The sequence below is a fragment of the Sander vitreus genome, chromosome 10 (genome assembly GCF_031162955.1).
Source record: "Sander vitreus isolate 19-12246 chromosome 10, sanVit1, whole genome shotgun sequence".
NCBI classification, from domain to species: Eukaryota; Metazoa; Chordata; class Actinopteri; order Perciformes; family Percidae; genus Sander; species Sander vitreus.
The window spans coordinates 34,618,332-34,633,230 of NC_135864.1; the positions used below are offsets into that span (position 1 = coordinate 34,618,332).

Below are 14,899 nucleotides of genomic sequence, written 5' to 3' on the forward strand. Positions count from 1 at the left end.
TTTTACCACTCGAGCTAAGATCGTGATCTAACATCTGGGTCAAGAAAAGAGAGTGGGACTGTCCAAGACTCCCTGAAGAGCTCCTAAAGACGGAGCATCACTTGGCTTCGACAGAGTTGTGCCAATAAGGTATTCATTGGCACCCGGTTAGCCTAAATCCAGGAAGTGACAAAGCATGAGGACTGGCACTACATGGATACAAATAACAATCTGCGTACGACATCACTCACGGCAGGAGACGTGTTAAGCTGTCAATTCAAAGTAGGTGGTCACACAGGCCCAAGTTTCTCTGGCAGACACCTGAGGAGTGGCCAGCAATGCCTATAATGTCTAACTCAAGCAACCTTCTGGTTCCAAGCTCCACTTCACCTGACAACGTTTAGTATGCTGTTCCTCGCAGTTTAGTATAGTATTTTTTTTTAAAGAACATAGTGATCTATTTAAAGCAGGTGTACTTTAACAAATGCTGCATTTATGCCATTTTAATGTTTCATATTTTCCATTGCTGCTCATAAGAGTACACGACAGAAGCTGCCAAAGTGAAACATTTAAGTTGTCAATGAATTTGCTACTGATAATGTTTATCTAGATATTGTGTAGATATGGAAATGTTCTTACTATTTAGGCTGAGTATTCTTTTTTCATGTGCACAAGTGGATTGTGTTGACTGATGTGGTGACAGTAATCAATAACTATCCTAGGAAACAATGTAGTTCCTCGTCCCTGATCAGACATGTGTGACTATTCAACATACCGAACCAGAAAATGTAAAGGTTATAGAGTCCGTTCAGAGTCAGAAGATTGGTATGCTTGTATTTTGTATCTATATAAAACTGCTATTTTTTTCCCCAATCCTTTGCTTATTCTGTGAGCTACGATTGATATCTGCGACTGCATCCAAGCCAGTGAAAGTGGAATAAAGACCAGTTTTTAAATTCAAGTTATGAAGTGGAAATGCTAAAATCAATGTCTGAAAGAAGTAGTCAAATGTCTGTCACTGAGCAGATAGTCAGTTGTCAAAGGGTATCTCCTGGAAGTGTACGACTTCACCATAGTGAGTGGGAGTGAGCCACAGGAAAATTCAGAGTCGAGGATGGAATGAGAAATGCACGACTGAAAAGCCTCAAGGTTGACAAAATCTTGTCAGAATACAAAGAAGGGATAAGTGCAGGGTTAGCAAAGACGAAACAATTTAGACTAGCATTTCTTTTGTAAAGCTAAGACATGTTGTTTGGCTGGCATAATGGCACACATTATCACTCACAGGAGAATGTCCCCACTGCTCTGACCAAGGACAAGAGTAATGACATTTCAACTTCCTTGTTGACTATAAATCTTGCATCCCATTGCCAGAATGCTATAATCTTCATTTAAAATGTCTCACATAAATGAATGAAACATACCCTCAGCTCTGTCTGTTATAAATTCATATATACATGTATGAAGACCAGAAAGATCAGGCAGGTATTCCTAAAGTCCTAAAAGTTGAAATATGTATTGTGCATGCATGCCTGTGCGCATGTCTTTGTTAAGGTTTTATTGAGGGAGGGTTTAATAGTGTGTTTTCTGCCAGAAAGAGATAATCGGATTGTGATCCGTGGCTAATTAGAAATGCACTTACAATTTTTTTTCCTCTTTGTTCACATTGCCTGAGAGGCCTGATGTGCGCTCTGGCTCAATGTTTTCTCCCTGGTTTAAAGGCGCGCAGGGATCAGTGGCAGACGTTTTCAAATTCATTTAGCTGTAAAAACCTGATGGTATATGACAGTAGGATCTCTGCCAATGCTGCTGCTGCTGCTGCTGCAGAGGTTGGTTTTAAATCCCCGTGGCTTCTCCGGAGCGCAAAATGTTGCAATCATGCAGAGGAAAGCAGAGAAAAAAATAAGCCCTTCGCGTTCCACGCAACAGTTAGCCTACTAAGATAACCTACTAACACGCGTTTCTTTGCAGTAGGCCTATAATATAGCCTGCGCAGGTTTTATGCCCGTGGAGTTCCGAACGCTCTTTACGAAGTCGATAAACACATCGAGGGGATGGCAAAACAGACATAATATGAAAAGTGGTTAGCAAATATAATCTGCTTCCAGTGACATAATACTTACAGGCATATGTCATGGAGAAGCTATTCCCCATCTTGACCATATCCACCTGCGGCACCAGTTTGGGGATGTCCTGGTGGTGAGAGAGGGCGAAACGAAAAACCTCATATTCGTGCGAATCGGTTGGGAACAATCCTCCTGTTGAGCAGCAAAGAAGCAGGAGTTAATGTTCGACACACACACATAAAAAAGAGACATGAGGTAAAGTCGAAATAGAGATTTCAGTGCTGAGACAAAAGGTTTGATGCGTGTGCACCATTCTCACCTATATTGATGTTACTTGGAAAACTTGAGCTTGATCCCAAGCACATCCCCAGTAAACTGGTGTAGAGAATGGTGAAGCTTCGCTGCATATTTCCTTTTGCATTGGCGAAGGGAAAAAGAGCCGAAATCCAAGCATAGGTTTGTCCGTGTGTGAAGTTAAATCCCCCGCTTCTCCGCCTCTCCTTCTGCCTCCTGTTAGAGCAGCATGGACACCAACATCGATTCAACACCGAGACAGTTATCGCAAAGGCAAAAGGAAGCACCTTTCTCTCTCCTCGTTCCCCTCTCTCTGCTGATGCTCCCTTGTCCTTGGCTGCTGTTGTATGAGACGGAGAATGACTTCAGCATTAGCACTGCAAAAAATATCCCAGTTATGAAAAGCTGTTGAGCCTCAATGTCGATTTAAAAAAATAATTTTAAAACAGCAGATTTATTTTTTCCACAATGCGTCGAGATGATTTGTTTTATGTTTACAGGGAAATGTCGGTTATTTACAGAAATGTGGAAATCAGTGTCAATGCAAGAAGGTAGAGCAGAGCAGATCGCTCATTATGACTCATCGACAAATGACATCCTAAAACTAAATCCTAAACTCAGAAAGAACAGACAGACATTATCTCATCTTAATGAAGAATTTCTTCACCGCTACAAACCAAAACAAAAGAACACTCAATACTTCACTAATGACTTGCGGGCAGAATATTTTTTGCAGTGTACACCCTCAGAACGCACCCACAGGTCTCTCAGGAGACGCACGAGTTTTAACGGATCCATTCACTTTTCCGCACTGCAAAAGTATTCACTTTTATAGTACATATATAAATACATTCATTAATTAAAAAAATAAATAAAAAATAATATATATATATATATATATATATATATATATATATATATATGCTCATGTTTTCATGGAATTGCAAAACAATTCAAAATAATTCAAGAGAAAAAGATATATACACTACCGGTCAAAAGTTTGGGGTTACTTAGAAATGTCCATTCCCCTCCATTCCAGACAGAATACCAGCTGAGATCAGTTGCATTGTTGTTTTAACCAGGGCAGTAGTTTTCAGAAACGTTTGAAATCCATGCTTTTTGGTCTAAACGTCATACCCAAATTAAAAGTGGTACAGCTCCCATATACTCTGACACTCTGGGGTGTGTCTGGTATCAGTGGAAAGGAAACACTCTCAAGTTTTTGTTGCAAGTGTCAGGGTGATTCTAGGCCTTACTGACACAGAGTTACAGAGGCTAGAATTGAGGGTTTTTATATCCGTCCAAGTCATACATCTGTAAAATGATTAGAAGAGACTGCTGTAAACACATCTGACAGCTGACAGACAACACAGGGCATTAGCCACATGTCTCAGCTTACTACAGAACAAAATCCAGAAGCCAAAAGACTCAAAAATTGATTTTATATGATTTTTTTTCTACAGATATGTCTGTGCATTTTTTTTATTTCCATTTGAAAAGTGCAAAGAAAAAAGCCAAAAAACTACAAAATACAACACTTTTCAAATACACAAACACACCCACATCAATCACCTTTCCAGTGATACCAGGCTCACCCCAGAGTGTCAGAGTATATGGGAGCTGTACCACTTTAATTTGGGTATGAGGTTTAGACCAAAAAGCATGGATTTCAAGTGTTTCTTCAGCCACTTCTGTCTCCAACAGTGGAGAACCCTTTAGACATTATTTAAGCACATAATGTAATCTGAAAACTGCTGCTCTGATTAAAAAGCAATGCAAGTGATCTCAGCTGGTCTGGAATAGAAATGTATAAGTGACCCCACACTTTTGACCGGTAGTGTATATGCATCTTGAATTTCTTGTAACAGTGCCACAATTATCCAGACGTGATTTCAAGGATACATAAGGAACACATTTATGTAAATATGAAGTTTTTAGTATCTGCATATAGTGAATTGATTAAAAACATGTGGTGCAACTAACATTGGGTAAAGCAGGCATTATATGACTTTAAACCATTTAAGGATTTTTCCCCAAGTTTTAGGACTTTGAACCTCAATTTGCAAGCCAACATGCTCAGGGAATTTGAACACGGGCAATTCCATGACCACATGGGCAAACTCCATCAGCTGATGAAGAGCATGCGACCAAAAGCTCCAGACAGCCGGGCCATCCTGTGAGTTTGTTTTCTAAACTTCCGTTTCCAAAATCAAGAGTGAATTTTAAACCACAATATAATCCCCTATTGTAAAGAGAACCAAGTCTAATCTCTAAAATCATCAGTGGCATGCTGTTGCATTGGAAACCCTTTGATACAAGTCAATAACAACATAAAATGTCCAGAACAGTGTTCTGTTCTTCATTTTCAATAGGACATTAAGCATTAAAGAAGGCTTACAATTATTTACATCCAATTGGACTTCATTCTTGACTTTGTCAGTAATATAGAAAATAAAAACAATAAATGGATGAAAACAACTGCACCAGGAACTAAAAGCACATGGCCATTTGAATTGCAAGTACAATTTTCAGTTTAAGACGTTTTAGAAAGAGGATCTAAACTCTGGATAATGGGCTTAATATTGGCAGGACTTATTCCTTAAACTGGCTAGGTTTAATATAACATTTTAGAATTCTGAATGGGAAAGAGGACTTTTGCTTTGCATGCTCTGCATGCCTCTCACACAGTGCAGGACTGGTGAGCAGCTGATAAGGAGGGTTATGATTTAAACCATGTATTTACAGACAGCTACATCCAATTATTTCCTGAAGTAAAGGTACAAGCCCTCATGCTTTTGTACACACTGAAATATTAATCAACACTGGCAATATTAACATGAGATTGATTGCAAACCACACTATGTTGCGATGTCCGGGTGCTTGTTTAGAAAATGAAGTGGTAAATCCTGTCTTTGACACAATTAGGATTAGGGATGAGCTTACTTATCAGACTCTCTTTAGTTAAAATCACTTTCCCCACATAATATAATGTGTCCACAACATGAAGGCAGCCATTAACACATTTCTCCCTGAAAATGAAATGAAAAGTATTAAAAGCTCATGGTGAATTAGATTCCCAGTGTTTCCAATTGAGCAGAAACATTTCTGATTAAAACAAAATAAGACTTTGGCTGCAGCACTTTACACACTTGAGCAGAAGGAAAGGCAGGAAGTAAAAGGTTATCTAATCTATGAATGATGGATGTCCTATAAATACAGGCAGAATGGTCAATTTTCTTCGCCTTTGTTCAAAATGATGAGGGGTTTGCTGAAACATAAATGGTTGGGCGGCTTTACAATAGTTCAAGACCATATTTGATTAATGCATATTTTACCAGCCTGTTTCATAGTGTATTTTGTAGTGTTTGGTGTGCTTTGTGTGTGTGTTTCATGCATGCCCCATGTGTATTGAGTGCTATGCAATCTTTTTTAAACTCCTGATTAATGCAAATAAATCTTAGAATAGCATTGGTAACGATGATGGCTAAATATCCTATGGTACTAAATAGAGGAATACCAAACACAGAGCTTGTTGTTCTACATTAAAATATAATCACCATCAGACAGACACTATGTAAAAGAAAGAAGGAAATACGCTGTCTCTTTTTGTTCCTAAAGATGTCTTCATTATAGATCATAATGTAAGTGTCTAGTTGAGGGTTTTTAATAGAAGTCTATGTAGTGAGTATAATGGGGCTAATCCATCAAAATCTGCTGGTTCCACTCCAGTTTGAGTGAGAATGGGTGGGAAAAACAAGGTACTCCTATAAATGAGCCAGCACACTTGTGCTGTCAAGTACTTGTGTAGGCTACGTCATACTGCTGGAGGCAAAACTATAAAAAGTATTCTGTTGCAGCGGTGACAAAGGAACAAAATATGTCAAACAGGCTGAGGAGTAGATGTGGAAGAGCAGAATGTCAACCTGCCACAGTAGACAGCTCTCCAGGGACAACAGGTAGGCTACTATTGAAAGTAAGAACACAACTGGTAGCAGGTCGGATATGGTCAAAATATCATACTACAGCACTTTAGTCAAATGGTGCCTATTCAACCCAAATGAATCAACATGTGTGAATGAAACCACTTTAGCTTATAGTCCTAAAAGTAGAGCATCATCCATAAACTCTTTAGCTCTACAAAGCTTTTTAGCCTTTTAAAGCTAATTGTTATGGTTTAACAGTCCATTTTTTTTTTCAAAAATTAAGGTCTCACTGCTTTCATCAACCCCAAAACTCAGATTTAAAAGAAGTTGTCATAAATCAACCTATAAGTCTCCATTAATGCTTGAGAAAATGTTTAGCTTTTTAGTAAACGTTAGCAAAATTTTGACTATGTTCACCAGCTAGCTAGTTGCTAACTTTGCCCAGCACCAAACAGCAAATAGACAAAGTTTCAGTCCCTCCAGGATTTCGCGATGTCGCGATCGTGCCAATTCACGCAAATTCAACGTCATCATCACCGTGAATTTGGGGTGACTCGCAATTTTGACCAATCACCGCAACTTTTCCGCAAATTTGACCAATAACCTGAAGTTTCCCACGACTTCAACCAATCCCAGCAGTCCCACGTGCACTCTGAGAGCCAATGACCAAGCGGGAGTGAGAACAGGTTGATCATTTCCTAGTTTCTGATATGAAAACGAGACGTGTGTGTGACTCGAACATCTCACATTTACCAACAAAACGTACAGAGAAAGACCGTGCAAAACATTTCAGACCGTCCTGCCAACCTGTAGACATTTTAACATTAATGTACGCTGGAACGATCTTTCACTCTGAAGTCGCTGAAGCTGCTGCTCTCTGCAGCGGGCGGGGCTGCTGGCGCGCACACACAGACACACAAACACGGAGATGACAAAAAAAGGAGATGAGACGACATGATGACCTAAACTGAGGACAGCTACGCTCGTTATTGTAAGTTAATGAGAAGTTAAAGTCCAATAAGTACTTTATCAAACCGTATGAATGTGTCCCAGGCCAGGAGAGGAAATGAACCAACAATGTAAAGATCAACAAGCCACTGACAGACATGTTCAAATTTGATTCATTCAATAAATTATTATTTTTTGTCTTAAATCCACCAGCCATTTTCATATTCTACCAACATTTGCAGCATCCTGAGCCTTTTTGGTTCCTAGGAAATCTCAGCCCAGAGTAGTTTTATTCTCCCCAAAATAAGTTTCCTTTTTAATTTTAAAGAACTATACAAAAAAAATCACAACTTTTTTGCAACTTTCACTGTCTCCCACAACTTCATCGCAAAAAACAAACAAAAGACATCACAACTTTTATCGCAATTTTTTACAAACGCTCCCGCGAAATCAGGCATTTTGGGCCGCAACAATCTCAAAAAAAGGACGCAAAATCCTGGAGGGACTTAAGTTTGCAACTAGCTAGCTGGTGAACATAGTCAAAATTCAGCTAACATTAGCTAAAGAGCCCAACATTTTCTCAAGCATTAATGGAGACCCAAACAGAGCCAAATAGTCTAAATAGCCTATTGGACTTACATTTGTCAGGTGGCCACAGACATGACTTTAACTGAATGCTCATGTTGCCCTGTGTCTGCTCTTTGCTAACGTGTTAGCCACATCAACTTTGTAAGCTACGGTATGGTGGGTGTGTATTCGTCATCTTGTTTTGGTATTGTTCCGCCCCCTAGTGGTCAACAAATAAATCAAAGCTTTATGTAGAAATCAAATATCTTTAAGTAGTTTACTATCTGAAGAAACGTTAACACTTGCCATAAGGTATGTAAATCGTTCTTATATTTATTTGGCAAATCAGTCAATCAATGGATTTATTTCTTTTTTTTTCTTTTTTTCCTGGCCTGCAAATAGTTAAAAATCAAAAAGGTAAAAGCACCAATTCCTAATCAATTGTTAATATTGGTATAAGCCTTTTAAAGAAATGGAGGACATGGCCTCTGTAGCTCACTGGTAACCTAGTTACAGTCCTGATGTTAAGACATATACAGCATATACCAAATAACACATCCCTGCTTTGTTGACACTGTAAGGCTAGTTTATCAGTAGTAACAGTAGTTTACAATATAAACTGTACATGTTTCAGCCGTGTAAAAAAAAAAGAAGTAGCATATTCTTTTTGGTAACCACAATAAAACCGGACTACGTTTTTATTTCTGGTGGGCCGGTCTGACCTCTCAGTAAAACCTTGTGAAGAAAGACAAACGGAGAGCCTCCCAGATTTTTTTTCAGAAATTGCACCAATCCTATGAGATTTTCCAGTCCATTTGCCTTTGAGAACACTAAACTGTATCAAAAAAGGCCGACTAGACCAATTGTGCATGCTACTGTTTCCCATCCTTCACTAACACAAATAAAGAAGAACAGCAAAACACAATTCATAAAGCGCAAGATAGTGTGACAATTGTCCTCCTATGTCTCTCAATGGGATCTCTCAGTTGTGCAGAAGTGATCAATCTTCATGTCACACACAGGAATCAGTAATGGATTCTGATGGTTTTGGCTTGTTACTCGCTTTATCTGTACACTTGATTACAGCACTTGATGACTGACTGACAGACACTTTGGAAGTACACTAGCCTTGGACAAATGCCTGGCATTAGTGCAGAATCGATAGGAAGCAGACCGGCCTGGACGCAGTGCATGCCTGATTTCTGCTCTGTACCTTAATTGGGATGAGTTATTGACATGTGGCTTAATTAGTCGCCCCTATAATTGATTTAGCAGGTCTGCCCAGAGAGGAGGCATGCCTTTTAGAAGTAGAAGAAGATTCAGACTTTTAAAAATCCTTACAATCTTAAAGTTTGTGAGTTCTTTTAGAAGAAGAGCAGGTATTCTTAGTCCTTTAAGGATATGCTCTATACAGTATAATAAATCAAATGTCATTCATTTCACTTATTAAATGTCCCATTTCACATGTGAATACACATTTATTTTATTTATTTTCAAATTGCAATCTGCCCTCTCAGCTGTATTTCTACACAACAATAATGTAACTTTAATGTTTTTTATTCAAACATGATGCTTACTGTATGATTCCCTGCAATTTTCAAGTATCTCCCAGTTTTTATACTAACAAAGGGAAACAATGGGGAGAGTGTTTGCTCTTCCTTCTTGTTTGATATTTAGTGAAATGAATGGAAATCAATTGATGTCTGTAGAAGGAGGAAAACATTCAAAAAGGTAAAGTAGTACTGTATTGTAGCCAGTGAGCTAAATCATAAAGAAACACTGACAGTGCTCAGATACCAAATTATGGAAAGGCTTGGCAGATGGCCACACTCAATATTTGTATCATTCAGCATCATACACCCAAGGAGGCTGTTCATGCACAGAGAACAGATAATGCCAATTATCCAACAGGCATACAGTACAAACAGAAAGCCATTAGCGGTGTAGGGAATACACACGCTCTCTTCCTGTCTATCGTGTTCTCTCTCTCTCTCTCTGTCTTCGACTCTACCTCCCTCTCCCTCACATGTTACCTGCATAATTGCCTTTCCCCTCCATTGGCCGCGGGGGAAGTGGAGCTCTCACAACGTTACCGTGGTAATACTGATTGATGGAGTCGATACTTGTTCCAGAACATCGAGCATTGGCGCACACAGACATGACAAATTTCAGGGAACAAATTATAATGGCCTGATCAATTCCCTCTCGGGAAATGGAAATGTTGTGAATACCTATGAACTCATGGCGGACATAGAGCCGTACAATAGGACCACACTCAGGGGGCTTTTGTATCCGTTGTCAAGCTGTACACACACACAAGAGAAGGATGATGAAAAGGAAATTCCTAGCTGGGGCTGCCTAGCAATGCATGAAAGGGAAGTAAATGATAAATCAGCCAAATTTCAAATGTAGATTTTCTTGTGACGTGATTGGGAATTCATCAGTCGGCTTCCAAATTTGGATTAATAGGAACTAACTGAGAGCTCTGAGGAAATGGTAATTCTGTGTAAAAACGGTGTACCACCGTTTAAACCGAAGTATCTGTAACCCATCAGTTTACAGCCTGCTAATGTACTGTTACTATGGCTCACAGACCTGATGTTTATTATATAACAACACATACTACAACAACATATTGTGAAATAAATCAAGCTATAGAAACCCAGGTGGGAGTACCTTGTTCATCTAATGATTACTGATTGGTTTAAAGAAGCTTACATAACAAATAGAGTGACTAAAATGTTGCATTTACAGTATATGTTTTGTGTTAATAGGTCAAACCCTTTTTGGAAACATATACATGAAGAAAACATAAGCAATCATGTATGAAGTATCATACGATCTTGTGTTATTGTAAATACAAGTTCAATTAAGCTAATTAAAAGTCAATTAGGTCAAATAATTAGAGAAGAACATAGAGTAATGTATTAAAACACCTGTTGGCAGTAGGAGTACTGTCATTGTGGCTATGCAGAGTGAATACAACTTTAATAACAAAAAGAATGAAGTATTGCAACGATGGAACATTGATTTTAACAGTGGAGGGAAGATTTTAACTTAAGTAACAATGCCACAATGTTTTCACATATTTTTGTAAATAATGACTGCTTGCTTCAAAATGATAAATTATGAATTTATTAGTGTATGTAAGCAGTTTCTTTTGAAGTTGTAGTTGAGTCATTGAGGCAGTTCTAAGTCTAATTAAAGGTATTTTAATCTATAAGCAATACATCATATTTCTTGTGCTTATTTGGTTTATTGTTTTTTACACAAACAGTAACATATTTTAATGTGCAAAGAAACTAAGTAACTACAGCTGTCAAATGAGAACGTATTCCTGGAGGATCCTGCAGATTCAAATACCAGTAGGCTACCTCCGAATTAATACTTAAGTAAAGTTTTTTTTTGTAACATTCTACCTCGGAATAAAAGTTCTGATCACCTTTTAGGACGGTTTTTATCCCTGCTTTAAGGGAACACGCCTTTTTCACAGCAGACAAGCACAGATGTTATGATTAACATTAACAATGTCTCCGTTCTGTTCAAGTGTCCGGGTAAGCCATGACAGCTGGACATTGAGCGAGCACTCACAGCAGGACCCTGAAACTGAAGCAGCTAACTCATTGTATTCTTTACACCGGTGCTTTTCCTACTGTAACATGTCAACATTTCATCTGTGAAAAATACCTTTTAGTAACTCGTGAAACTTCACTAGGCTGCAGGCAGAGGTGTCAAGTAACGAAGTACAAATACTTTGTTACCTTACTTAAGTAGAAATTTTGGGTATCTACTTTACTGGAGTCATTATTTTACAGCAGACTTTTTACTTCTACTCCTTACATTTTCACGCAATTATCTGTACTTTCTACTCCTTACATTTTAAAAAATAGCCTTGTTACTCCTATTTCAGTTCGGCTTGTTTTCATTCAAAAAAACACACACACCGCTTCTCTCTGATGCTCGAAAACGGACGTTAGAGGGAACTGAAACATCGGTGCACGGGACGCTAGTCAACACTACACTTAGCAGCAAGTAACGTTAGCCTACCGTTAGCTAGCAGCTGGAGTAAACATGTTAAAATGCTGACAGCTAAACGGTGTAAAAGTGTCTGTATTTCACTGTAGAGGATTGTAACACCAGACTGTAGCTGCCGTTGTCTGAAAAACACAGACTCAGCCTGAAATAAGTTATTGTTATAAGTTATTGTTATTACATTTTTAATAAATCATTTAATTTTGACCCTGTGGCCTTAGCAATACACAAGCCGTTCTTTAATGTCGCCTTGTGCTCCTTTTTTTTTTTTTTTTTTAAATCAACTTTTTATTGTTTTATATTTTTGAAAATACAGAACAGACAAATACAATTGAACGAGGTGCTCCTTTTTGTGTGGAGGTGGGGTAGTGCACTATAGGCCTCTGTGGGGGCTAAGCTTTGGTCCTTAATGGCATTTCTTCCCCTTACATTACTTTTACTTTTATACTTAAGGTAGTTTTGAAACCAGTACTTTTACACTTTTACTTGAGTAAAAAGCTTGAGTTGATACTTGAGTCTTTTCAAACCCTAGTATCTATACTTCTACTTGAGTAATGAATGAGAATACTTTTGACACCTCTGGCTGCAGGTCACAAACCATTCATTAGAGAGCACATTCTCTACTGTCACTGCCTGAGGCTGTGGGACACCAGACTTTGACAACTTTTCCAAGTTCTGTGTGAATTAGTTTTTATTGTATATATGATGGTCAAATTAATTATGGCAACTTGGTTTAATTACAATAAACAAATGAGACCGCTTGTGTATTATAAATTGCTTTACAGAAGAGGATAAACATGTCTTGTGTCAGTATTTACTTCAAACCTTTTACTTCCTCCACCATCCGCTATTGGCAGCAACATGCAATAAACAATTAGGGGAAATAACTGTACGTGCTTGAATACAGTATCTGATGTGTTTGTTTATTGCATGTTACTTAATCATGGTAGGAGTTTCAGGTGAATGTGCTATAACAACATAAACTTTGTGGGGCATTAATTGATACGTTACCCAACTGTCTCACCATCTAATCATTTTAAATATCAAGCCTGCTGTATCTGTATGAATGTTCTGCCTCCGCTAACAATCATTTAGGATCAATCAGAACAATTTAACGCTATGCACGGCTAACAGGGTCAGGCCTAATGAGATCAGACACGCTTACAGGGGCAGTCACGAGAAAATAAATGATTAACGGTACTCCAAACTGTCAATCTTACTAACCAGTGTTTACTAAGTGAACTGCTTTTATAAGAACCCTTTCAAACTAAAAGTGGAAGCTGCATACCACAATAGTAATCTTGTCCATTTCGCCAGAAGGAGAATAAAAAAATATAGTGTTGAAATAGTTAACATTATCATTGTAGACAGTGGGCTCTAATTATTACACACAGCCAGTATCAGTGGGCGGAGAGAGAAGTATACACTCAGGCCTTGGAAATCTTCATAAAAAGAAAGAATAAGAAACTTTTGGATGCAAAGTACTTCATTTTCTAATTATGAAATCCCTCTGAAACCCATAAAAGGCTGGTTGGAAAAACCCCTCTGCCTCTTTATTCCTCTCTTCCTCTTTCACTCACTCACACACAGGTTCGATATCATGGCTCATGTGTTGCAGTATACTGTACATTGCAGACGATGGAGTTGACAGCTCCTTCCCATGAAAGCAACCACGCATCACATATTTGCCCAGGGAAATCAGCGCTGGTCCAATCAATTTGGATGTTTGTGTGTGTGTGTGTGTGTGTGTGTGTGTGTTGTCAGCAGAGCAAACCTTTACTGCTGCAGCTGCACTGGGTGCTATAGGCTCATTAAATCAGCAGCTCTAATGATCTCAATTGCCGCCTGATGCAGTCCCACTGACTCCGTACTTGCATAGAAAGTCTTGGAAAGTGGGAGAGAGAAGCAGAGATGGAAAGGTCAGCGACAAGTCATGGAAGAAGAGACAAAAGTAGAGAAAGCGCAACCAATAAAAACTGCTGAACTTGAGACATTTCAGCAAGTAGAAACTCTCTCACACACAACAAAAATCTCTAGTAGTAAACACTTCATAATTCACTGAAACATGACTCCAAACCATACGGAAACAATTCACACTTGCTGGTTGCCTGTTAAACCTCTCTTCAGCAGCGCACATCTCTCTGCTTTGATCACATGGAAGAACTGTTTACAGCAACACTCAAAACAGCATGGATGGAGTTATGATTCTTGGTTTGTGCTTGAAACTTGAAAATGTAAATACATTAAATAGCAATTGAATTTTTTTATTTGCTTCATTTCTATCTTGGCTCTAGCCTGACAAGCCAGCCCCACATCCAGATGTTGGGTCTGGGAACTCACCATTGACGGAGCTCAATCCGAGGGGCGGGATAAACGGTTGTCTTTCAAATTCCCTCTGCACGCAATAGGATAGCGCTACAACCAATCAGAGCAACGAAGAAGGTAGCAGAGCTAGTTGATAGATTCAACTAAACTCTGAACACTTCAGGGCCGTTCTTTGTTCTTTTCTCAAAGAAAAGCTGAACTCCAAGTCTTCCAGAAGACCGCTGATCCCAGCAGCAGCAGCCATAAGCCCCGCCCACCGACTCTATACACGATGTGATTGGCCTGACTAGGGTTCGCTTTATCCAGCTCCCAAGCCAACGGAGAGTTGCTAGACGACCCTGGCTGCAAAATACATTTGCTGCAGCTAGGGGGTCTAGATTTCTAGGCTAGCTTTGTATGGGGTGCCGAATGTAAAAGTTTGGTTACAATTTTTTAGCTGATACATTTTCAACATTTAGCTCACTTTCCTCACATTTAGCGCATTTTCCTCACATTTGAGACAGAAATTATATATATAAATGTTAAATCTAAATGTTATATCTAAATCTAAATGTTAAATGTATATCTAAATCTTAAATGTATATCTAAATCTTAAATCTAAATATATCTATATCTAAATGTTAAATCTAAATATTATATTTAATCTAAATCATAAATATATATCTAAATGTTAAATCTAAATGTTAAATATATATCTAAATCTTAAATGTTAAATATTAAATATATATCTAAATATTATATTTAATCTAAATCATAAATATATAT

At 38.4% G+C, this 14,899-nt stretch overlaps 1 protein-coding gene across 1 annotated transcript in view; it reads right to left on the reverse strand.

Moving 5' to 3' along the window:
• Positions 1 to 2,661, reverse strand: part of gria1a (glutamate receptor, ionotropic, AMPA 1a) — a 72,433-nt gene extending 69,772 nt beyond the window's left edge. The window contains 2 exon segments of the mRNA XM_078261268.1: positions 2,103 to 2,237; positions 2,365 to 2,661. Coding sequence (XP_078117394.1) covers positions 2,103 to 2,237; positions 2,365 to 2,452 — 223 coding nt within the window. The 5' untranslated portion in view covers positions 2,453 to 2,661.
• Positions 2,662 to 14,899: the final 12,238 nt, after the last annotated feature.